General features: G+C 40.6%; 1 protein-coding gene across 7 annotated transcripts in view; it reads left to right on the plus strand.

Annotated features, from left to right (window-relative positions):
• APP (amyloid beta precursor protein) overlaps positions 1-26,255 on the plus strand; it is a 312,207-nt gene that overhangs the window by 272,860 nt on the left and 13,092 nt on the right. For 4 of the 7 annotated variants that reach the window (XM_005201137.4, XM_005201139.4, XM_010800926.3 and 1 more), the window contains 3 exons: positions 7,499-7,720; positions 16,321-16,374; positions 23,070-23,170. In XM_005201137.4, coding sequence (XP_005201194.1) covers positions 7,499-7,720; positions 16,321-16,374; positions 23,070-23,170 — 377 coding nt within the window. The remainder of the gene's footprint in view (positions 1-7,498; positions 7,721-16,320; positions 16,375-23,069; positions 23,171-26,255) is intronic. The other 3 variants (XM_005201138.4, XM_005201140.4, XM_005201141.3) reach the window with 1 other exon arrangement.

Consider the following 26,255-nt stretch of genomic DNA (forward strand, 5'->3'; position numbering starts at 1 on the left):
CCTGTGCCCCAACAAAAGAATCTCAAGTACTGCAAAAAGACCCGGTGCAGCCAAAGAAATCAGACCAGATCAGTCGCTCAGTCGTGTCCGACTCTTTGTTGACCCCATGAATCGCAGCATGCCAGGCCTCCCTGTCCATCACCAACTCCCGGAGTTCACTCAGACTCACGTCCATCGAGTCAGTGATGTCATCCAGCCATCTCATCCTCTGTCATCCCCTTCACCTCCTGCCCCCAATCCCTCCCAGCATCAGAGTCTTTTCCAATGAGTCAGCTCTTCACATGAGGTGGCCAAAGTACTGGAGTTTCAGCTTTAGCATCATTCCTTCCAAAGAAATCCCAGGGCTGATCTCCTTCAGAATGGACTGGTTGGATCTCCTTGCAGTCCAAGGGACTCTCAAGAGTCTTCTCCAACACCACAGTTCAAAAGCATCAATTCTTTGGCGCTCAGCCTTCTTCACAGTCCAACTCTCCCATCCATACATGACCACAGGAAAAACCATAGCCTTGACTAGATGAACCTTTGTTGGCAAAGTAATGTCTCTGCTTTTGAATACGCTATCTAGGTTGGTCATAACTTTCCTTCCAAGGAGTAAGCGTCTTTTAATTTCATGGCTGCAGTCACCATCTGTAGTGATTTTGGAGCCCAGAAAAATAAAGTCTGACACTGTTTCCACTCTTTCCCCATCTATTTTCCATGAAGTGGTGGGACCGGATGCCATGATCTTAGTTTTCTGAATGTTGAGCTTTAAGCCAACTTTTTACTCTCCACTTTCACTTTCATCAAGAGGCTTTTTAGTTCCTCTTCACTTTCTGCCATAAGGGTGGTGTCATCTGCATATCTGAGGTTATTGATATTTCTCCCGGCAATCTTGATTCCAGCTTGTGTTTCTTCCAGTCCAGCGTGTCTCATGATGTACTCTGCATATAAGTTAAATAAACAAGGTGACAATATACAGCCTTGACGAACTCCTTTTCCTGTTTGGAACCAGTCTGTTGTTCCATGTCCAGTTCTAACAGTTGCTTCCTGACCTGCATACAAATTTCTCTCGGCAGGTCAGGTGGTCTGGTATTCCCATCTCTTTCAGAATTTTTCACAGTTTCTTGTGATCCACACAGTCAAAGGCTTTGGCATAGTCAATAAAGCAGAAATAGATGTTTTTCTGGAACTCTCTTGCTTTTTCCATGATCCAGTGGATGTTGACAATTTGATCTCTGGTTCCTCTGCCTTTTCTAAAACCAGCTTGAACATCAGGAAGTTCACGGTTCACGTGTTGCTGAAGCCTGGCTTGGAGAATTTTGAGCATTACTTTACTAGCATGTGAGATGAGTGCAATTGTGCGGTAGTTTGAGCATTCTTTGGCATTGCCTTTCTTTGGGATTGGAATGAAAACTGACCTTTTCCAGTCCTGTGGCCACTACTGAGGTTTCCAAATTTGCTGGCATATTGAGTGCAGCACTTTCACAGCATCATCTTTCAGGATTTGAAATAGCTCCCCTGGAATTCCATCACCTCCACTAGCTTTGTTTGTAGTGATGCTTTCTAAGGCCCACTTGACTTCATATTCCAGGATGTCTGGCTCTAGGTCAGTGATCACACCATCGTGATTATCTTGGTCGTGAAGATCTTTTTTGTACAGTTCTTCTGTGTATTCTTGCCATCTCTTCTTAATATCTTCTGCTTCTGTTAGGTCCATACCATTTCTGTCCTTTATCGAGCCCATCTTTACATGAAATGGTCCTTTGGTATCTCTGATTTTCTTGAAGAGATCCCTAATCTTTCCCATTCTGTTGTTTTCCTCTATAAGTAAAGTAACAGTTTTAAAAGATAACAAAAAAAGATGTTATAGCTGGACACAGTTGCACAGGAGCCCCACAGTGATCTTAACCTCCCAGCCTTGCCCAGCAATCAACTGGACACCACAAAGGTTCTCCCCCAGATCGAATTTTAGACAAATTCTGCTCCATTGAACTACAGGGCAGTCCATGCTTAGAGGTAAGTTCGTTCGGTCTTAGCGGAGAGCGCAGAAAGGAAGGATGTCCTTTGGTGCCCTCTGCGTTTTTAAGTACATTCTTTTTCTCAGCATCTGAATAATAAAAACCTGTTTCCTGAACACTTTCCTGCTCTGGCTCCTATGTAATTTCCTGCCTGACAAACAGTCTGGCAAAAAAGAAAAAGGCGGGGGGAGAAATTCATAACTAGTCTTTCCTGCAGTTTTCTGGTTCAGAAAAATTTTATGATGGTAGCTTGAAGGCAATAGGGTGGGTTGGGTTTATGAACATGCCTTGAAGGTGCGTTGGCAGCCAGGTTTCTTCTGCGACATGGTTTCTGGGCCATACTTACCTTTGACACCTTGCTTTGTTTTGAGGCCTGTCTTCTGTGAAGGGGATGCTGAGGCCATTGTGCAGTGAGGCCTTTGTATAGATACACCTTATAGCAGTGGTCAGACTGTAATGTGCTTAAGACTGGCCTGGGATCAGATGTACCATGCTAAGTGAAATAAGTCAGATAAAGACAAACTATATGATGTTACTTCTATGCGGAATTTAGAAAATGCAACGAACTAGTGAATATTACCCCAAAAAAAAGCAGACTTCAAAATAAGAACAAACTAGTGGTTACCATGGGGAGAGGGAAGAAGGAAGGGGCAATATAGGAGTAGGGGAGTAAAAGGTACATACTATTAGGTATAAAATAAGCTACAAGAATATACTGTACATCACAGGGAATATAGCCAATATTTTATAGTAGCTGTAAATGGAGTAACCTTTAAAAATCAGGAATCATTATATTGTACACTGTATGCTAAAGCTGAAACTCCAATACTTTGGCCACCTCATGCGAAGAGTTGACTCACTGGAAAAGACTCTGATGCTGGGAAGGATTGGGGGCAGGGGAGAAGGGGACGACAGAGGATGAGATGGCTGGATGGCATCACCGACTCTATGTATGTGAGTTTGAGTGAACTCTGGGAGTTGGTGATGGACAGGGAGGCCTGGTGTGCTGCAGTTCATGGGGTTGCAAGAGTCAGACATGACTGAGCGACTGAACTGAACACTATACCGGTGCTGGAAAAAACTGAAGGCAAAAGAAGGGGGCAGCAGAGGATGAGATGGTTAGATAGCATCAGCGACTCAAATGGACATGAATTTGAGCAAATTCCAGGAGATAGCAAAGGACCGGGGAGGCTGGCATGCTGCAGTCCATGGGGTCACAAAGTGTCAGACATGACTTAGCAACTGAACAACAACGTATTATACATCTGTAACTTATATAATATTGAAAATGGACTATACTTCACAGTTTTTTAAAAAATTGCCTGGGGACCATGTTAAATGTGCAGATTCTGTTTCCCTAGCTCAGGCTGGAACCTGAGATTATGATTTCAACAGGCTCTTGGGGGATGCCCACATACCAAGATAAGAGAATTCAAAGTGAAGAAACTATGAAGACCATCTATCTATCCAACTCCTCCTAATTTTATAGATGAGGAACGCAAAGCTTAGGGAGTTTCATAGACCATGGTCACATTGAAAGTAAAAGTGAAGTCGCTTAGTCGTGTCCAACTCTTTGTGACCCCGTGGGCTGTAGCCTACCAGGCTGCTCCGTCCATGGGATTTTCCATGTAAGAATGCTGGAGTGGGTTGCCACTGCCTTCTCCAGGGGATCTTCCCAACCCAGGGGTCGAACCCAGGTCTCTCTCATTGCAGGCGGATGCTTTACCATCTAAGCCACGAGGGAAGCCCAGTCATGTTAAGTACCATATAGTGAACAGCATGGTAGTTATATGCTAAGCCATGAATCAGACATGCATGGACTGTGACTGGAAAATTAAATCTGATCTCATAGTCTTGGTGTGGGCAAAGTGCCTAGCACAGATGACAGCAGATTTATAGTAGAGCTTCTCAATAGGGAAAAAATTACATCCCTTTTACAAATATGCCTGCTGCATCTGTGGCAGTTGCAAAGGGTGGGGTTGGGGGAAAATGCATTGTTCAGAGGTGTGGTCCTCAGTGCTTTCAGATACATAAGTAATTATTTATTAAAATGTAAGAAATGATCACATGAGACTCTCCTGTTAGACAAGGTTGAAAAAAAATTTCCATTTGGAGGAGAGGCTGCAGATAAATGTGTCTGTTTCCACCAGAACCAGAAAATAGGAGGGAAATGCTAACAGTGATGCAAGTTCAATTCTATATGAAAGAAAAACCAGCAAGCCTAGGCATGTTCACCAGTCTCCAAATCAGACCTTTACTAGCCGTGTTTCACAGGGGGAAAGACAAGAGGTTGGACCTCCTCTGTATGACGGAGGTTCCCTCCCTGCCCCAAATGTGTTCAAAGGATGGAAAAGGTAGTTCAGTAATTACACCTGAAGCTTGTAGAAGAACTGGCTTAATGTTTATAAAGTTCATTTTCATGAAACCTTAAATGTGGCAGTAAAACTTTTAGGAGGAGTGAGGCAAGTGGATTAATCATTAAAAGGACCTTTTCCTATTCAGAAGCCCTTGTGTTGTAGCCACATGTTCCAGGAAACACACTCACTCAGAAGGGCAATGCAGATAGTGGAGTGCAGTTTATTACACCGGCGGGCCCAAGGCAGAGTCTCCTCTTAGCCAAGGACCCCGACCAGCATTTGTGAAAACCTTATATACCCTAAATGTATATGGTTCCCTGAAACTAGTCTGAACAAAGGAAAAAGAAAGATACAATCAGTGTTAACCATGATCATATGCCTTAAGCCTAGGTAGTTAACAGTGGACAATTATCAATAGGCCTGTGGTCACACCCCAGTAAGCATTATAGAATGTATGATTCTGTTCGGTTACACAGATAATTAGGCTATTAATTAGGGTATTTTTTTTAGGCAACAGAGAGCCCTGGGGCTCTTCCTTCCAGGGGCCTGGTTTTCCAGTTGGTATGTCATCTCCATAGATACTGGGCATATAGCTCAAAGTCCACAGTCCGGCCCAAGATGGAGTCCTGCTTTCAAGATAGAGCCTGTTCTGTTTCCTTCTTCACTTTTATGAGGCCACTTCTCTCAAAATAAATTATCATCGTAGTCTACTGCTTCTCCAAGAACAAAATATGTTAGTCATTTGAAGATGAAATCAACCAGGGATCTCTTTTGATGTTGCTTTTTTAAAAAATACATATTTTAAATATCTTTAATGACAGCTATGTGGTGAGATGTTCTGTTTTTCTTATTTGCTAGAAGTATGCCTGATATGGTCTTCCCAGGTGGCAGTGGTGGTAAAGAACCCACCTGCCAATGCAGAAGACATAAGAGATGGGGATTCGATCCCTGAGTCGGGAAGATCCCCTGGAGGAGAGCATGACAGCCCACTCCAATATTCATGCCTGGAGAATCCCATAGACAGAACAGCCTGGCCGGCTACAGTCCATAGGGTCGCAAAGACTAGGACACAACTGAAGTGGCTTAGCACGCACGCACGCACATGCCTGATATATATCCTCAAAGCATTTTTGAAAGGACAGCATACAATGGGTTTGATTGCATGTTGAATATCTGAAATTAAACTTCTTTTTGTTGTTTAAACTGCAGGTTAAATATTACCATCACTGAATTTAGTTGAATATTTCCACTTTTAACCACAAGGCTCATAAGCTCGGGTATTACAGAAGATATTTGACTACAGAGGTAACTGCTGTAATTTGGGGCAGTAACAATTAGCTTTTAGGAAAATAAAGAGTCTTGAGAGAAATGTGCCTAGTCTTTTAGTTTAATATAGCAGTTGGCAAATGTAGATGCTTAAAAGCTTTGAAATCCCAATATATGCCATCAAAGTGCTGTAATAAAATAATAAATTAACTCAGATAAAAAGATTATCCATCAGGGCCACCAACATAGTAGAAGTGTGGTTTCTCTGTGATCAGTCTGACCATAAAATTCAAAGATAAAGTTTCACTCAGAATGAACAATGAGATAATTGCATTTAGTTCTGGATTTTTTTTTTTTATCATAGGAGAAATTGTTTGGTATGAATTGTGTTAACAGTTGGTAAAAACCCGAGCCCTTAATAATGTCAATAAGTCGGTGGCTGTCTTAGACATTTTATGATCACAGAATTGAATCCTATTCCCGCAAACGGTAATCCATCATTTCCACCCTCTTTTCCTCCTGTAAACACCACGCTGACTTCATTGTTCCAAGTGAGATGACCAGAGGGGGCTGTTTCTAAATCTCCTGTGTCACATTGAGATAGAAAAGTGGATTTCTACTTTGGTACCAAAAATGTCTTTCACGTCTAAGTGCTTTTCACTCTACTGAAAATGTAATGTTTCTTGAATATTTCATTCTTTCATTTTCTGAAAATGAATATAATAAACCAGGAAAATTAACCACCATGGGGCTCTCTACATTTTAGTGGCCATTTGGAGGAAATTTCCTGCCAACGGTATGAGAGATAAAAGAGAAATGAAGGAACACCATGATTTGCTGCAATCTGAAATGCTGTGCGTGTTTTATGAAGCGCAGATGTAAGATTTTCCACTGTGACAGCTCCCTTGTTGTTATTGTCGCTCAGCCATGTCCAACCTCCTTGTGACCCTATGGACAGTAGCCCGCTGGGCTCCTCTGTCCATGGGATTCTCCAGGCAAGAATATTGGAGTGGGTTGCCATGCTCTCCTCCAGGGGATCTTCCCAACCCAAGGATCGAACCTAATGCTCCTGCATTGGCAGGCGGGTTCTTTACTGTCTGATGGTATGTTTTGAAAGGAGATGCAGCAGAGGAGAAAGACGGGATATTTGGGTTGAGAGCCCATGAGGAATGTTGGCAGGCGGGGCTGTGTACCCCACAGAAGAGAAGGCTGGCACAGAGCTTCATGTCTGCAAGGCCACACCCGGCAGGGCTAGGGGCTTGTTGCTTTGTTGCCTCAGAACACGTATCATGCAGCCCCTGGGAGCATTTGAGGAAGACGGATTGTTTTCAAGGCAAAACAATGAGAACTGTTCAGGAGTGGAACAAGCAGGCAGCCTGTTACTTACGCTTTTCTTGTTCTTAAACATGTTCATGGAAAGACTAGAAATTCACCAGATATGTCCTTCAGCTTGAAAGAAACTATATCTGGCTTACTAAGCCCAGTGCACTGCAAACACCCCACCGAAGCATCCTATCCATTCCTCTATGATCCCTGTCAACTAGGAGAATCTACCTGTGTCTGGAGGGAAGGACCCTTCCAGGTTTCTCACTAGGGGAAGTGGTGCACCTGGTCAGAGCATCCACCTTGGTCTAAGCCATCCTCCCAGGGCTCAAATCCCACCTTGGGCATTGCTAGCTGTGATTCTGTATAAGTGGCTTATCTACCGTGTGCCTCAGTTCTCCTGTCTATAGGATGGAGGTGATAACAGTACCCACATCGTAAATAAAATCGTGCCCTGCAGCTGTGCCTAGCAGACAGCAAGCGGTAGCTGCTGCCACTGCTTCTGTTGTAATTGTTGCTGTTACTCACCCAAGACATGGCTTTTGTTTGGTTTAGATGAGCTGCTGCAGAAAGAACAGAACTACTCGGACGATGTCTTGGCCAACATAATCAGTGAACCGAGGATCAGCTACGGCAATGATGCTCTCATGCCATCTTTGACCGAAACCAAAACCACCGTGGAGCTTCTTCCCGTGAATGGCGAGTTCAGCCTGGACGACCTCCAGCCCTGGCATCCTTTCGGGGTTGACTCTGTGCCCGCCAACACGGAAAACGAAGGTAAGAAGCCCAAGAGGGAACAACAGTAGTCTGGTACATATGTAATCTCTCTCACATTCCTAAAGGGTGACTTTCTATATGAATTTTTTTTTTAATGCTTTCTCACCAAGAAGTATTTTGTTGGTTCTGGAATGAAAGCACAGTATCCAGTTAGTGTCCTTGAGACAGTGGCCTCAAATGCCCACCTTCAAAGAAAACAGGTGATGGAATTACGGAAATCGCAGTTCACTCAGTGGACAGAGAAATTTCGATGGGGCCTCTATAAATGGAGGTTTGAAAGGGACCCAAAAGGTCCTCGTCGGTTATTCATTTTAGTGCATTAAATTTCAGAGTGCATTAAATGTGAAAGGCAAAGATAGAGAAACACTCAGGTCATGAAATGTAATTTTGCTTAAGAGTTAACACAGTTTGAGGTTTAGAAAGTTAAATACAAAGCATTTGTCAAAATTAAGAAGCACATTAATCTTAATGTTACTTCCTTTGATAATTCAAAGAAACAAGATTTTCTCTGTCAATAAACTGGCACAATGGATTATATATATACCTTCTTTCACAGGGATTTCTTAGCAAAACTTTTCAAATAGTATCTATTGGGCAGAGAGAATTTTTTAGTTCTTATTCCATTACATGTTCCAGAAGTATGAAATTTCAAACAGGGGAACACCTTGATTTTGAGATACTAATAGTTTGTTTTTCAAGAACACAGGATTTTATCTGTCACTCTTCTTTGTTAAAGTGACGACTTTTGATGGCAATATTTGTAATATGGATATTTGTAGTATGGATACCTCAAAATACAGTCAGGCCCTCCTCCGACTAAATATAAATCCAGTTTTAGACCTTAAGTGCACTGGAGCAACTTTCTTTAAGAACCATTGCAAAAAATCTTTAATATAGACTGCTTTCATAAGAGGGGTAATCACCACAAATTTGTTTTATTCATTTGGAAAAAAGGTACCTTTTGGTAATCATATCAGATACAAACAGCAATGTTATTTATAATATAAAAATAATTAAGACTACCATTTATAAAAACAATTCTAACATGGAAAAAATATAAGGAGATTTAGTATCAGAGCTGGGTGACTTATGAAATTGTATTATTACTAGAATGCTACTTGTGTCATTTTTTTAAAGATAAATATATTTTGGTCATTTAAAATCCTCATCATTCAATCTCAAATGAGAATTGTTTGCAAAAAATGTCCAATCTCATTTTGTAAATAGAACACACACAAGATTTCCTCTTTTTTGTTAAGATAATGGGTTGTTCAATTGACAGAAAAATAGGTAACATGTATGAGGTCTCACAAACTTTAGTAGCAAATTGCAGTCCTTTATGCCCTTTTTATACCAAATAGTGTTAAATGTGTAGTTTGTCATTTATGTCCAGGTTTTAGCTTTTAAGAGAAAAACTTAAATACATAGATTATTCTCTATTTTTATTAAAAATTACCCCTGCCACTGAGAACTTATTCATCTCCAGTGTGCTTCTAAAATTATAAAGAATTGCCTATCAATTGCTTATAATTTAAGACCTCTCACATATCTTTTAAGTATATATTTTCCATAAATGAAATGTTCCCATTTAATATTTTCAGTTATGTATTGATTTTGGAAAAGTAGGATAAAGCGTACTTTAGAGTTTACCTAAATCATTTTTATGAACACACACACAAGTAACAGAGACTATAAATTGTAATTTATTCATGGGTAAAGTTTATGGGAAGAGATTTATAAAGCTAACAACAGAAGCTGAATTAGCAGCAGAGTGAAATGAATTCACAGATATTAACGTTGATGTTTGTTTTAATCTTCAGTATTTCCTTTAAAAATGTGAATCATGCAAAGCTTAATGAAGATAAAGATACTGTAGCCCTGTTTATGTTAACTCTTCAAATTTAGTGAAGACAAAGAAGTGCAGTGCATAGCTCCACACAGCACAATAGAGAATAGCAAAAAGTTATAATAATCCCTGAAGGTGTTGCCTTCCCTGAATTTCAAAATTTCCCTTTCTCTGTCAAGTATTAAGAGCTTAACTGCTTCATATGTGAATATCAGCCTACGTGTTTCCTTGGTTGTCTTTAATGAAAGAAATTGAACTTTGCATTTATTATATTAATAACATAAATAGTACCAACAGTTAAATGAATCTGCCTTCATATGCCCTGAGTATTTTATCTTGACCCTATATATATTCATATACATATGCATGATCGTGATTAAAAATTACATCAGTTCAGTTCAGTTCAGTCACTCAGTCATGTCCGACTCTTTGCGGCCCCATGAATCGCAGCACGCCAGGCCTCCCTGTCCATCACCAACTCCTGGAGTTCACTCAGACTCACGTCCATCGAGTCAGCGATGCCATCCAGACATCTCATTCTCTGTCGTCCCCTTCTCCTCCTGCCCCCAATCCCTCCCAGCATCAGAGTCTTTTCCAATGAGTCAACTCTTCGCATGAGGTGGCCAAAGTAATGGCGTTTCAGCTTTAGCATCATTCCTTCCAAAGAAATCCCAGGGCTGATCTCCTTCAGAATGGACTGGTTGGATCTCCTTGCAGTCCAAGGGACTCTCAAGAGTCTTCTCCAACACCACAGTTCAAAAGCATCAATTCTTCAGCACTCAGCTTTCTTCACGGACCAACTCTCACATCCATACATGACCACTGGAAAAACCATAGCCTTTACTAGATGGACCTTTGTTGGCTTCATTAAAAAAGCTAATATTCTCATTAAATAAGAATGTTATTGAACAACAGCAAATTCTTGCAGAAGAATATTGGAGGCAATAATAGTTAAGATCTCAGAGTCTGAGTTCTGGTTTTCACCATCATCAGACCAACCCTCCTTTTCTAAATGTTGAAAAGTCTCCTTAATGAATCTTAAAATGAGCTGACAGTGTTTAGGGGGTTAGTAAATATAATGGACGTCAAAGTAAATGTTTCAATAAGTGTTCAGGCTTGACTACCAGTGGAAAACATAGCAGTCAAGTGTCTGCCCCCTTATGGATGTAACAAATATAGATGCAGACTGATACGGAGGTCCTAAATTAAAGTTTTTCTTCATATTATCCTTTGGTGGGCTCTGGGAAGATCCACGTTACAGTAAGAACTGTGCAGAAATGATTTGTGTTTACATGTAAAGCTGAGTGAGGTTCTGGGCTCACATAATCATCAATACATAAATGTCCAGGGCTTCCCTGGTGGCTCAGATGGTCAAGAATCTGCCCTCGGTGTGGGAGACCCTGGTTTGACCCCTGGGTCAGAAAGATTCCCTGGAGAAGGGAATGGCAACTCACTCCAGTATTCTTATATTCTTGCCTGGAGAAGTCCATGGACAGAGGAGCGTGGTGGGCTACAGTCCATGGGGTCACAAGGAGTCACACATGACTGAGCAACTAACATGAACAACAACAGAAAGTGCAGCAGGAGTTTAGGAAGCTGTGTGGGATGCAGGACAGTGTTTATTTGTATGAGTTTGCCCTGTGCATTCTGTCTAGCATCCTAGGTCCCCAGCTATTAAATGCCGTTAATATCCTCCCTACTTCTATCACAGTGGCAATCCAAAAGACCTCCACATTCCCCGCCATCCCACACTCCAGAATGCTGTGCATCAGAGTTTAAATCCCAGCTGAGTGATCTGGGCCAAGTCACAAAGTGTCTCTGACTGTTTCCTAGTTTGTAAAATGAAGTTGATAATAATTGCTAACTCAAAGGGTGTGAGCGTTAAATAAGATGGTATGAAAAGCTCTTAGTAAAGTGCTTGAAATGTAGGAAACATTCAGGGGTAGCTTTCTTTTTTAAAAAAAATAGAACCAGGACCTTATTAGAGAAGTTTTACCAGCTTGTCTCAGAGAGTCACCCTATGAGCTAAACAGTACATAGTAGGTACCCTACATATGAATGGGAGTTTCATTCTGAGCGCATGTTCATAAATCCAGTTCGTTCATAAGTTCATCAGAGTTAGCCTAGGTACCCAACCAATACAACTGGCTATATAGTACTGTACTGTAATAGATGTATAATTCATTTCACACAAATAATACATAAAAGGGGCTTCCCTGGTGGCTCAGACAGTAAAGAATCTGCCTGCAATGCAGGAGGGCAAGTTCGATCCCTGGGTCAGGAAGTTCCCTTGAAGAACGGAATAGCAATCCACTCCAGTATTCTTGCCTGGGAAATCCAGTGGCCGGAGGAGCCTGGTGGGCAACAGTCCATGGAGTCACAAAGAGTGACACACAATTCATAAAAAGTACTCTTGCCTGGAAAATCCCATGGACGGAGGAGCCTGGTAGGCTGCAGTCCATCAGGTCGCTAAGAGTCAGACACGACTGAACGACTTCACTTTCACTTTTCACTTTCATGCATTGGAGAAGGAAATGGCAACCCACTCCAGTGTTCTTGCCTGGAGAATCCCAGGGACGGGGGAGCCTGGTGGGCTGCAGTCTGTGGGGTCGCACAGAGTCAGACACGACTGAAGCGACTTAGCAGCAGCACCAAACATCACTGAATTAAGTAAAACAAACAAACAAAAAAAGAAAACACATTCACCTTACAGCACAGTACCTTGAAAAGTACAGCAGTACCAGCTGCTTTTACACTTGCTTCTGGACACCCTGGGCTTGAAATAAAGATACTGTACTACTGAACTCTATCCTGTACCACACAGTAAATTACAGAAAAGCACAGCCACCTGTAGAGGATCCGCCTGCACCGTGTACTCCAGACACGTGAACTAACTTACGGGACTCAATATGCAACCGCACATTCACTTCTTTGAAAGTTTGCCACTGAAAGGTTCATATGTAGAAGACATACGGTACCCTTAAAATTAATGAATGTAACAAACCATACAATAGTCCTAAAATCTCACTCTTTCTCCCTATATTCCTCTTCTCCCTCTCCCCAGAGCCTCGTTCCTTGCTTATCTCACCGACATGTGCTCCTATACAGGGCTATTGAAAATATCTAAAATTCTCAGAGGATTTCCTCTCATTGTTCCTGCAGTCCTTATCATCATCAGAGCTTCAAAGGCCTACCAGAATTTGTTGTTTTTCTCAAGAACAATCAGTCAGATCCACAGAGAGGGTCAGTCACCCAGGCGTTCTTTTAATTTATATTGAAAAAATAAGTGTATCACAGAACAGTTTTCCAATATTTTAAGCTCTTTGACCAGCTGCGATTTGCCTTCAGGGATTTTTATTCTGTGGTTTTTCTGAGCCACAAAACTGAAATGGCTAAACCAAAGTGAGGCTGTTGTTCCTAAAACGGTTGTTCTCACGGATCATGAAATCATCTGGCTGAAAGCTTTTGTGTGGATAGCATTTGTGTTTGTTCTGTATTTGCATGACTGCCTGAACAGGCCAGGCTGAAGATCCGGAAAATGCAGTGGCTCCTGGAAAGTCTTTGTGGCCAGCGGTCAGCTTGTCTGTATGTAACCCGTACACAGAGTACTCTAATATTCCTCCAGAGGCACAAGAGGTCTTATAAGACCAGATGTGCGTGATTGCATCAAGAAATGGCCCCCTGGTCCATTTTCTCTTAGCCATAATGCAGCAATGAACAAAGCACTTTTAAAATGGGGAAAATGAGATTAAATATTGTCCTTCATCAAACCTGGAAGCTAAGCCTTTTCAGGCCCCTCTTAATGTACGTGTAAAACTGGTTTCCTGTTGCCCTTCTATCACCTTGGGACTGGTGGGGAGGAGAGTTTATGCTGGGCAACGTTTAGCTTAGAATTGGCTTATTATTAATACAGTGAACACCAGAACCAACAAACTCAGAAGTCCTTGAGTTGCTATCCTTCTATTTCTCTCTTTTTGTAGGGGACTACATGACGCAAAGCTGCTACAGGCAGTGAAATAACACATTTCTGCTTACGTTTTTATGTTTCTTATGTTTAATTTACTACACAGTCAAAGTAACATGTTTTGAACACTATTGAAGTTACTTTATACTGAAGTTACTTTCTGGCTTAAGAAGTAAATGGTCTATTTGAAAAATTAGAAATATTTATTTTGGATTGGGAATAATACACTCCTTGTCAGCGTATTTTTTTTAGAGTGATGTGATTATCTTTTTAAAAATGCATAGGTGTCTGATCACTGAACACAAGAATACCGTATTTTTTGAATATTTATTCATATTAAATCAGCCTCACATTGTTAAACTAATGTTTACGTCACTAAAATGATTGTTGTTTATCTTCCCAAAAAACAGAAAAAGTATTTATTACTGTTTTCAAATAATACATGCACCTTCAAAGAAAAAGGCAGAGAAATTTATAGGCGTGATCTCTCACCCAGAATAAATTAATGATAGCTTTTTGCGGTAGCATCTTTCAGGCTTTTTTCTATGCACAGTTGATGTGTTTCCATATTCCTTTGAGTAATTAAGGAATAGGGCTTCATCATTTGTAAAGGTCTTTGGCATACGTGTGCATGTTTCAGCCCTGGGAAAACCTAGATTCCTTGTGACAGAAGTGAGGTTCAGAAGAATGACATTTGCCCAGGAACACAGAAAGAACAAGTGGTGGCATTAACATGGACCCCGAGACTGACTACCAGGTCTTCAACTGAGATTTAAACCACAAACTCAACTGCTTTCCCCTGAGTCACAGTTGCTAATGAGTTAACCACTGATGAAGGTTTTGCTCTGTGATTTTGGTATCTTTTTCTTCAGCTGAAGCACCATTTAGGCATCTTGTCATCAGGAAGTCCTCAAAAAGTACAATAATCCTTCCGTGAACACCATTTTATAAGGAGTAATAAAGTCCCTTATGCAACGGAAAAAGGATGAAATACAGAGAAACAGCATTGTTCACATGTATTTGTGAGTTGCAGAAGGAAGTAGGTCTTCATTTGATAGTGAACAGAGTATTAGTCATCCTCACGATAGGTGTCATAGATTAATTCATAAGTAGGATATTTAATAAATGCAATTTTATAGTATTGCAATCTGAAATGGATTTTAAAAAGTTTTTGTTTCCTCGTTACAATGAGAAGGTAAGAGTTATTATTTCTATTAATATTTTACTTATTAAAAACACAGCCTCGGATGTGGTCATTCGCCCTTGGCCACTTACACTATAAATATCAGGTTTGGCTGTCTCCGCCCCCCTTTCCCCTCTCGTGCTGCCAGGCTGCGTGATAAAGGACCAAATCACCTTTTGTATCCAAATGTCTTTGTATTCTCAGCAACATTTTTTTCTCCTGTTCTGAAGACTTGGCTTGCTGCCATTTTCTTCTCCCTCACTGTTCCTGCCAATGTGTGGCATTCAGAATTGACTTGGGCATATAATCCCGTCTTTGAATGCCTGGTCTGTATGCATCCCTAAGCTGTATGGTCTTGTTGAAACTGCTGATCCAAATGACATCCCGTCTAGGACAGCTTCTCTTCCTATGTACACCACTGCTCACTTTTTCTTATTTTCTTACCTTTCTATTTCCAGGGCCACACCCAAGAGGCTTTATCCCTCCTTCATGGCTTTACCGAGCTTCCCAGGTGGCTCAGTGGTAAAGAATCCACTTGCCAATGCAGGAGACGTGGGTTCGATCCCTGGGTCAGGAAGAAGGAGAATGAAATGGCAGCCCACTCTAGTATTCTTGCCTGGGATATCCCATGGACAGAGAGCCTGGGCGGAGGGGTTACGGTCCATGGGGTCACAAAAGAGTCAGACATGACTTAGCAACTAAAGAACAACAAGCGACCTGGCTTTGCTGTCCCCTTGTCCATTGTTAATCCTAAAAGCTTTGTTTCTCTCCCTTGCCCATTTCTTGAAAGACCAGGGTAAGTTCAAGTTAATATTTTCTGAGAACCAGAAGCACTTTGGAAATACCAGCTAATGGTAAATAATAGTGGACACTATTGTGCCTCCTTCAGTGTTTTCTTTGGGTCAAACCCAAAATTGTGAAAGTCGACAAACACAAAAGGAAATACTCTCACTTCATACATTTCAACGGTATGTCATCTATTAAATAGAAACCAGTCTTTAAAAATACAGAGAGGAAAAAAAACACAGAGAGGGAGATAAACTCTGGCTTACCTCTGCCTCCCTCAAACTGGGAACAAATTTCATTCGCTAAATGGCAGATTATGTGGTGAAGCTTTGTTCTCCTGATAAATTCCTATTTGCATTTCCCCTGGGGATTTAACAGAGTCCTTTTGTAGTTAATTAACTGTAAAATAAGATAAGGTTGGACAGTTGTAAAAGGAGTTATCTTTAAGATTTTCCACTGGACTGGGCATCATGTATTTTATTTCTAATCAAAAGCCAAGAAACTATCTCTAAACTCACTGGGAGGAAAACCCACTCTCACCAGCCCCTCTCCTTTGATGTTGCCGCGTGTCCTGGTGAGTGCTTTTATTGGAAAACTTAAGGAGCAGGATTGGCACATCAATAGCGATAAGCCTTTTGAAGTGGTGCCCCTCCCATCCTTGATGCTCGAGATTAACTGTGGTTCTTTTCTAGCTGCTCCTTTTTTTATATATGACTTGTGTATTGCACATGCTTTTTTCCCTGCGCTGTGTTCAGGAGCCACAACTTAACCATCTCGATTTGTCTTGTTTGCTTTCTGTGTGTCTTGCTTCCTGTACCCAGTCGAGCCTGTTGATGCCCGCCCTGCTGCCGACCGAGGACTGACCACTCGACCAGGTATAACCCGGGTACCCTCCTCCCCGCCGCATCCCGCGCTTACGCAGACGCAGCCCCTTTCTCCGGGGTCAGTCCTTCCGCATTGCAAGGTTGGAGAAGCAGGATGCGAAAGGACCGTGGAAACCAAACTTTAAAACTCTCCCTTGTTTTCCCTTACACTTCATTTCCCAAGTCCCTAATTAGGTGTGTTTTTTTTTTTGTTTTGTTTTTTTTTTTTAATTCTGTCTGAGCATTCCTTTTGAAACAATGAAAAGGAGCCCTTCCAATGCTTGGGATTTTTTTTTTTTTTTTTTCTTTTTTTAAGTGGAGACAGTTCTAGAGACCCTATCCTTCCTGGAAAAATGGAGACCTACACAGATGTAGACTTCAGATGGTGGCAACCTGGTTACTTCTAGGAGCGTCTCGTTTCTTCCTTTCTTATTTGGCATCTGGATGTTCCGTTTCTAACTGAACCCAGCTCAAACTTCAGTTCTTGTTAGATGTGCCTTCCTAAAAATAGCGGAATTGGAATATCTTTAGAGCCCAGAAATATTTCCGTTTTATCTTTTGTGAGTTGTATATGGTTATTGTTGATGAGTGTCTAAAACACAGCAGAAGTTCCATGCCTAACTGTCCATACAAGTCCCTTATTTTTTATGCTACTTTAAATTCCCATTAACACCAGTATGGACACTTCTCTTTTTTTGTAATTTCCCGAGCATTAAGAAGAAACGCGTGTTCACCTTTGTTCTGTATTGAACCTAGGTCTCAAATGTACTTTTACACACAACAGAAACATATGCATGCCTGGTTTTAACCCCATGCACAACCTCACCCAACTGATAGCACCACTGCTTTCAGTGAATCAGAGAGAGGAGAGAAGTTACCTGGATTGGCAAATCTCGGGATATATTTTGGGAATATTTTACTCCCAAGAGTGCAACCCTCCCCATATTTTCCCTTGTATCCTCATAACGTCCCCTGCAGTAATCTCGGAACAGGGCGCTAACCTCACAGGGACATGTTAATGCTAGGAGTTGTTGACCTCTGATCCCCTGTTCAGATGCAGCCAGCAGCAGGGCCAGAAGCAGGAGCCTGCCCCTCTTTCTTCCAGCTCAGGTTCAGGTTGCATCTGCCTCCAACCACCGTCAGAGAGGAGAAATTCAGAGTCTGCCTGTGGCTTCTTCATGCCTCTGCAGTGTAATTAACAGGACATCAGGGACTGTGGAGTGACAGATCTTGACAGCCGATCTCCTTGATTCTATGATCCCTTTCTGTAGGGCTTTTCAGAGACATAAATTACAGTAAGTTAGGCACAGCTTCAGCTCGCCTAACGTCTTCCTTATTGCCTGTGTCACACAAGTGAATTTCAAGGAACAGGGAATTGACACATCCCCGGCCTGCTCAGCCCACTGGTAGGACCCAAGGCTGAGGGTTGGTTCCGTTCTAACTGCGTCTGAGACCGGCTCGGGTTGGTCCTTTGCCTTGGGCCATCTTTTCATGGCACTTCCTACTTTATTTTTAAAGGAAGAGATGCTTCTCATCCACAGGCATACAGTGTGAATTAGAAGCACTGACTCAATAAGCTTTATTAAGTTGCTATATTGGGCACACAGGGCCATTATGTTCCTACTGAAATACCCAGGAAGAGGTAACACCACCGAAGTCTTTTTTTTTTTTTAAAAACATGAAATGGACTTCTCCATACATTCTTCAATGAAAGCGATTTGTTTTAAGCGTTAGTGGATATATAGAGATGGGAAGAAGCCTTTTCTAAAGTCCCCGTTGTGACATTGGCAATAGCTCCTTTTGTTATTTTACGAAGACCCCTCAGCTGCTTTGGAGGGTTGAAAGAGTTGAAGTGATAAGGTCCTTGCTCTCAGGAACTTGAAGTAGCATCGAAGAACCACACTGCATATTTAGAAAGATGAGATGGAATTAGAAAGACAGGGAAATTCAAAGCAACAGAAAGTGTTGTGATGTTTGGAATGTGAGCAGGTGGGCCATTAACCGAGGGGTGCATTGCTGGAGATGAACTTCAGGATGGGTTTTGAAAGGTTTGGAGCACATCCATTTGCAAAGAGGAGAATAGTTCTATATGGATGAGAGAATGACCAGGGCCAGTCTTCCTTTCTTACACTGTTGTAAAACTTGAGTTCCGCCAGGAGAGGGCCATAGATGGGAAAGAATTCTCAGAAAGTGAGGGAGACTCTAACTCAGGTATGTTTCTGAATAACTTTATTTGCTGCGTGTGTATTAAGATATACATATGCCCTGTATTTTTTGCACTTGTAATGAGCCTTTTGGAAATGTGGATCAATTTTCCCCCTACGTTTTCTATTGAATAGCGTTAGTTTTGGTTCTTCATCGTCACACTTTCTGAGACCACATGCTTGAATCTACTGTGCCAAATTATACTGTTATTCTTCCTGAACTCAGAAGACCCTTCCAAGATTGTCCCGTCATGTCATTCAATTGATGGCATTGTTTTTTACACAATCACTGTCGTCACTTGGAAACAAGTAGAGAAACGGCTTTTGTATAATCACAGCTAAGGAAAAGGACTTCTTGACTTTCATATCTGAAATACCAGGACACAGTAACTTCTAGAATGTAGTGTCGCAGAGGGAAACCATAATATCAGTAATGATTTCTGGGGACAGTGACCTTTATAGCTACTCCCCTAGCCTTACTTCCTGAGAGAAATAGACTCTGAAGGACGAGTTACAGCATTTGACCAGAATAAAGAAGACAAATAGAGACATACCTCACTTTATTGCACTTTACAGTTATTGCATTTTTTTTTTCAAACTGAAGTTTTGTGGCAACCCTGAGATAAGCAAGCTCCATTTTTCCGTCAGCATTTGCTCAACTCGTGTCTCTAAGTCACTTTTTGGTAACTCTTAGGTTATTTCGAACTTCTTTATTATCATTCTATCATGGTGATCTGTGATAATCATCTTTGATGTTACTATTGCAAGAAGATTACAACTCGATGAAGGCTTAGATGATGGGTAGCCTTTTTTGGCAATAAAGTATTTTTAATTAAGGTACACACATTGTTTTTTAGAAATAGACTACAGCACAGTGGAAGCATAACCTTTATATGCACTGGGAAACCAAAAAATGTGTATGACTCACTTTATTGCAATATTAACTTTATTACGATGGTCTGAAACTAAATCCCCAATGTCTCTGAGGTATGTTTCCACTATAATTTGACCACCCTTCTCCAGTCCTAATAAAGAAAACCAGATCCTTTGAGAAAGCATCTTCAAATGAACAGCAGGCTGTTCCTGACTCACCGTGACTTAGAGAACAAGAGTCCCAGCAGGGCTTAGAGTAGAATCAGAGCAGCTCAGGGATTGCATCGGGTAAACCTGCAAGGAAAGGTCCACGCGATTTATGTACATCTTCTTAAATCATCACATATGACTAGACACAGTTTCAGCTTTTATTATCAATGATATTTCCCTGGTGAAAGCTTATTAGTTTTTCCCCTTTAAATGAGATTTGCTTAATGAAAGGCTCTTTGGTGACTGACTATACATGCTGTATAAAAAATGAGCTTTTTTTCTGCTGAAAGTCCTGAAAACTGTTGTGCCATAATTAATTATCTGTTGTTCTGACTTACTGCATGAATTTGAAAATTTTTTGACCATTGGAAGTATTCTTGGTATCCTTTCAGGAAGAGTGTGGGTTTTTATTTTTATTTTTTATTTATTTATTTTTAATATAAATTTATCTTAATTGGAGGCTAATTACTTTACAATATTGTATTGGTTTTGCCATACATTGAGAGTGTGGGTTTTTTAAATTTTGAGTGAAGAACTAGCTCATTCTTTACCTTTTTATAATGTGGTTATTTTGTCTCACAAATCTCGAAGGAAAGAGTATTCAAGACAGTTTTCTTAAAAATCTCAGAAATATAGCTTTAACTGTTGCGTTGTTAGATCCTGATGACAGAAAGAAGTAAGGTATAAAGAAATGCCTTTAGTTCTAAAAGGACCTCAGATTTAAAAGGGTTTGTAGAAAGAGAAAAATGTACAACGAATGAGAGATAAACAAGCATTAGTGTCACAGCCGAATAAAAATTTGTATCAGGAAGATTAGAGGTCAGAATAAGATGAAATTTATTAGAAAGTGCTGCTCATTTTAAGGCAGGAACATAAATAAGAATGGAGAGCCTTACAGTTCTTGTGACAGGGTTAGGGGTCGGGTACAGTCAGTGCGCTGAGTGGACCAGTTAAAAGATGAGAGAAGGAGAAATTGTCCCGCTTTGATGGTGCTTCTGTCTTTGATGTGTATATTGAAGAGAGTGGTCTTTTGTTAAAAGGAGATCAAAGCCCTAGAAAGACGAAGATGAGAAAAGAAGGCACTAGTCCTTTGTAATGGGCTTCCCAGGTGGCGCAGTGGTAAAGAACCCACCTGCCAGTGCGGAAAACGCAGGAGACGTGGGTTTGATCCCTGGGTCAGGAAGATTCCCTTGGAGGAGGAAATGGCAACCCACTCCAGTATTCTTGCCTGAAAAAAACCCCATGGACAGAGGAGCCTGGCAGGCTGCAGTCCATGGGATCGCAAAGAGACAGACCTGAGCACACAGTCTTTTGTAATAGCTATGTTACTATATAATAAATAACCCCATAACTTAGCAACTTAAAAATAAACATTTTGCTTCTTATAATGAATTTCAAGGATTTCAGGCATGGCTTAGCTGGATGCTTAAGGCTCAGGATCTCTCAGGAAGTTGCAATCAAGACATCTATCGTAGCTCCATGCGTCTGAGGGCTTGAGGTTTGGCTGGGCTGGTCAGGTTTTTTTCCATGATGGTTCACTCACGTGGCAGTTGGCAGGAGACCTTGGTGCCTGCCCGTGTGAATCTTTTTAAAAGGACTGCTTGAGTATCCTCACAACATGGCAGCCAACTTTCCCCAGACCAAGTGATCTGAGATAGATTACAAAGGAGGCTGTCCTTTGCAATCCAGTCTCAAGTCATACACGACCACTTTTGCTACATTCTGTTCATGAGAAGCAAGTCTCTATATATAATCACAAGGGAATTAAGTCCCACCTCTTGATGGTAAGAGTATCTATAATTAGTGGCTATATTTTTAAACTACCACACTTCTCTACCCAAGTGTAAGTCCCTAGGACCCAGGTAAATCACAGTCTAGGAGAACTAGAGGGCAAGATCATAGAACCACTCTCACTGATCTTTGTGGACTAGCAAGACCTGGGAAGACAGGAATAAGAAAAACATAGTTCTGATGAGCAGAAGACAGCATCACAGGCCACGCCTGATGGAGATTGACATTGATCTAGGGTCCGTTTTTGAATAGGTTGTTAAATGGAAGCTCTTTGAGCAATTGGCCAAGGAATCAGTGATATGTCACAACCAGCGTGAGCTCCCTGGATCTTGTCAAATTATCCCCTTTTCTCTTTTGTATAGAGTGTGCTGTTAGACTGGCCCATCATATGCTGTGGACAGTGCTTTTCACTTTTAACAAGATGTGTGACAGGGTTCACAGCACCTTGTAGACAAGATTGTAAGAGCGACGGACCAAAAGCAAGAAATTAGGTCCCATGGGAGCTGAAGGAACTTGGAGCCCAAGTAGGAGAAAAATCAGCAGGAACGTGACGTCTCTTCTTGAGTTTCTGATCTGTTCAAGGCTATTGTGCAGAAAGGAGGTTCAGGCTTGTTCTGTGTTGAACAAGGAGTGGAAGTTACAAGGAAACTGATTTTGGCTTCATGTAAGAAACACCATTCTAGTAGACAAAGCTGTCTGAAAATGCAGGCAAACAGATCTATTCCTCTCTTTTCAAGTAGAGCTGAGAGTTTACCCCTGGGTGGGAAGAGCAGAAAACAGGTGATTTTAGAAGCCATTCTCATCCTAAAATTCAGACTTTTGATATTTAAATGCTACAACATGTAAATCATATTTATACTGCACTCTTTCACTTTGGGTTTTAAAAATTACTTTGCGTTTTGTTTTTAAACTTCAAATTATCATCAGAAAAATTAAATTCATGATAATAATTAGTGTAAGGATCATATAGTAATTTATAAAGAAGCATTAGTACATTAGAAAATCTCTTAGTCCCACAGAAACAGTTTTCAAAAATTATGTACTGCAGTTCTTTATTCAGCAGATGAACCAGTTACATTTTGTATTAATATCTGTAACTAAATCACTTAACTAAATAAATGATATGATTTTTACAGAGCTCCACTGCATAGATGCATGAGCATAATTTATTTGTAATAGGAACAAAGTCCCAAAGTAGCAGTTTTGTTCTACCAGGTAATTAATGCTCATTTTTAAAGCCTTTTATTACCTTTTCTGAAGGAAAAAGACACATTATAGGCTAAGCTGTAAGCCCCTAAACCAAGCCAGCATATTCTAGGAACAAATCCTTGCCACCCTCGCAACTACCATTTAACTTCTATTTTTCCCCATTAAGAAAAAAATTATGGCATGTTAAGTTCAAATTTCTTTAATCTTTAATTTCTTTTTGTTTAAAAAAGGCAGTGCTTAAGGATTTAAATATAGGGTGTCATTTTTCTTGAAGAAAGTCGTTAATCTATTTTCGTCTAACTTTAGGCTTAGGAGGAAGTTTCTGGTAGGCTTGGTGTTGTAATGATACTGTTTATAGATAAAACAAATGGACTGGCCTGTGTGTTTTGATTATGGTGCAATGCTTATGGTGTCATACAGGTTCGGGATTAACAAACATCAAGACGGAAGAGATCTCTGAAGTGAAGATGGATGCAGAATTCCGACATGATTCAGGATATGAAGTTCATCATCAAAAATTGGTAGGTGAAAAAAGAAATTATGCAAATGAACTTACAAAGCAGAAACAGACTCACAGACTTAGAGAATGAACTTGTGGGATGGACATTGCATAGGGCTATTTTTAAGATGGATAACCAACAAGGTCCTACTGCAGAGCCCAGGAAACTCTGCTCAATGTTATGTGGCAGCCTGGATCAGAAGGGAGTTTGGGGGAGAATGGATCCATGTATGTGTATGGCTGAGTCCCTTCGCTGTTTACCTGAAACTACCACAACATTGTTAATTGGCTATATCCCAATACAAAATATAAAGTTTAAAAAATAAATAAAAATTGGTAGGTGACATAATCTACCTCTTCCTGCCATTCTGTCTTGCCAAATGACTCACATTCCTCCTGGATCAGAAATCCAGTTAAGGAAAAGATTAAAACAAAAATTACATGCTTGCCTATAGGCGCGTCATGAAAATAGGAAGAAAAGAAAAAGAGGCTCTTTAAATGGTAATTCTTAGCGTATGAAATGCTTAGATAGCACCACCGACTCAATGGACATGAATTTGAGCAAATGCCAGGAGATAGTGGAGAACAGAGGAGCCTCATGTGCTACAGTCCATGGGGTCACAGAGAGTCGGACACGACTTAGTGACTGAACAGCAACAAAAATAGGTCTAGAAAGCAGTTAAACCCACAAAGGACTTAAAATGGAATTAATTTCTAGTCTAGCAGCCATTTTAATTAACTTCCTGTCTGTTTTCTAGGACAGCAGTCTTTTGGTATGTTTGTGTGAAGGATCAAAATTTCAAATAAACAGGTGCAAATACTACTTAGGTTCACAAAACAGCATTCCTGGCCGTTTGCTTAATTTCACGTTTGGAACTCTCTCCCTGGGTTTTTTCGCCTCTCCCTTGCCCATCCTTCGGTTCCCTCCCCACCCTTTAAATTCTTCCTGAGGGGCAGGATGTTTGGGACCTCTGGAGGTGGGTAGAAGGGGTGGATGAGCACTATCCCCAGCAGTGCTGTTCAGCAGAAGACTTGGCCAGGAAAGACAGTGGCTTCCTTTTCAGATACACTCACCCTTTCCCCACCCCCAAATGTTAGAATTGGAGTAAATCAGAAAACACCCATCATTTCCTTTAAGCCCTTTACCAAAAACCTCAGGTAAACAGTCCTTCATGATGTTAGGGTTCCTCCCATCTTCAGAGTTAAGTCCAGTGAGTGGCTTAAATTAATAATGGAAATCATTTGACTGCACATTCAGTAGTGAATAAAGGTGGTAGTAAAATTCTGAAAACAGTAATAATCCTTGAGAAGGACGCTCTTAGGCACTTTATTTTTGTTTGCGTGTGTATATAAATGTATGTGTCTTTTTCCCTTTCAAGGGGAAACTGTCTTTCCAATATTTGTGAATAAAATTTATAAATCCAAGTATTAAACTCCGACAGAAGCACTTGTAAAGTATGATGCATGCCTCTTTTCACTGTAAATGACTGGGCAAATCCAAAACTGACTTGCAGCTCAGATTTGCATTTTAACTCCCATAATCTTTTCGGTAAAAGCACACTGAACTCTTTGAAGCATGGTTTTCCTTGGAAGGTTAATCCAGTGTCAGTTATTATAGAATCAGGGCCACTCTTGATCTGGGTGATGCTGAAGAGGTTAATAAAAAAAAAACCTGGGAATTCTGCGGAAGAATTGGATGCTGGTGGGGCAGATAGCTGAAGATTAATGTGTGACTTTGCGTTTTCTGGTGCCTGTGTCATGAAAACCCATCTCCGCAATTACACAAACTCCTATAACGCGACAGTGACTAATGCTGGCAGCAGCGATTATGAGAATCAGCTCCCTCTACTGAACTAGTTGATAAGATAATGTACTATAATTAGTGCAATGAATATTACAAAATTACAGTATTTTCTTAAAGACACAGGAAGATGTCCAGACTTACACACATTTCTGATTACCTCATACTTGTATCATTAGCTAATTAATGATTTGTTCTTTACAAATATGTTGAGGGAGTATATTTGTTTAGAAAGGGGCATGATTATGAACAGTTTCTAGTTTTGTTGCAGATAAACCATGAATAAAACTCTTTTCGAAATTTGCTTTATTTGCTGCATTTCATGTTGCCTTTTCAGATTGCTAGGATGTCAGTTCTAGTTTTCACTGTCATTTACTATCTTGAGATTATATCAAAAAAATTATTTAGGGAGCTATTTTTATTAATTTATATAGCAAACATGGTATATATTCTGTAGTAATTAAACCAGATGATCTGGCATAAGAGTATCTCCATATATGAAAGATGATAAAAGTTGCCGTGTGCTTTTATAATTCCGTTCAAGTAAAGATGAAAAATAATGACTCGCTTTTACAAACAGTATGAAGGAATGTAGTATAATAAATTTATCACTGAATAAATTTCTTCTTCACAGTATTCTCTAAATTCTTTTCATGTTTAACTCAAATAAACATCAAGACTAAAACATTTTTAGTTGGGTTGCCAGAGACATCATAGTAAGAAAGCACATGTCAATGTGTGGCTATTAAAATTCTTATCTTGTTGCCGACTGCTGCTTCTGTTTGAAATAAGTGCCTTATAAGCATATGATGCTTCTCAAGGTTAATTAGTGTCTTGCAGAATTATTGTGGCTTAAAGTAGGTAACAAGATGCCTGTTTTCTTCTGTTTAATGCCTTTGTCTTAGATTGCATGTTCCTGTGTATTGAAAATGTCCTTCTAAGAAAACGACGGCATCTGTAGTTTGGAGAAGTACCTAAGGTGCAGCTGTCACGCGTCAGGTCTCCCAGTTTAAACCTGCTGTGACTGGGAAGATACTGACCTCCTTTCATAATCATGAACCGTGCCTTTCCAGTTTCTGATAGATCTAAGAGCTGCCCTCCCCCACTTAACAGAATGTCCACCTATCAGAGGGTTTCAGATCCCTGCGGGCTGCTGTTTGCCTTCCTAAAGACATATTGGTGGGGAAGGGGAAGAGGGAGTGGCCATCCAAGGACTGAGGAAGGCACGTGGTGCATTATTCTACAGACTGAAGATGTCATTTTTAGTCAGTATTATTTGGCTTTTTTTCAAGTGCGTACCAAATAA

The sequence above is a fragment of the Bos taurus genome, chromosome 1 (assembly GCF_002263795.3).
Source record: "Bos taurus isolate L1 Dominette 01449 registration number 42190680 breed Hereford chromosome 1, ARS-UCD2.0, whole genome shotgun sequence".
NCBI classification, from domain to species: Eukaryota; Metazoa; Chordata; class Mammalia; order Artiodactyla; family Bovidae; genus Bos; species Bos taurus.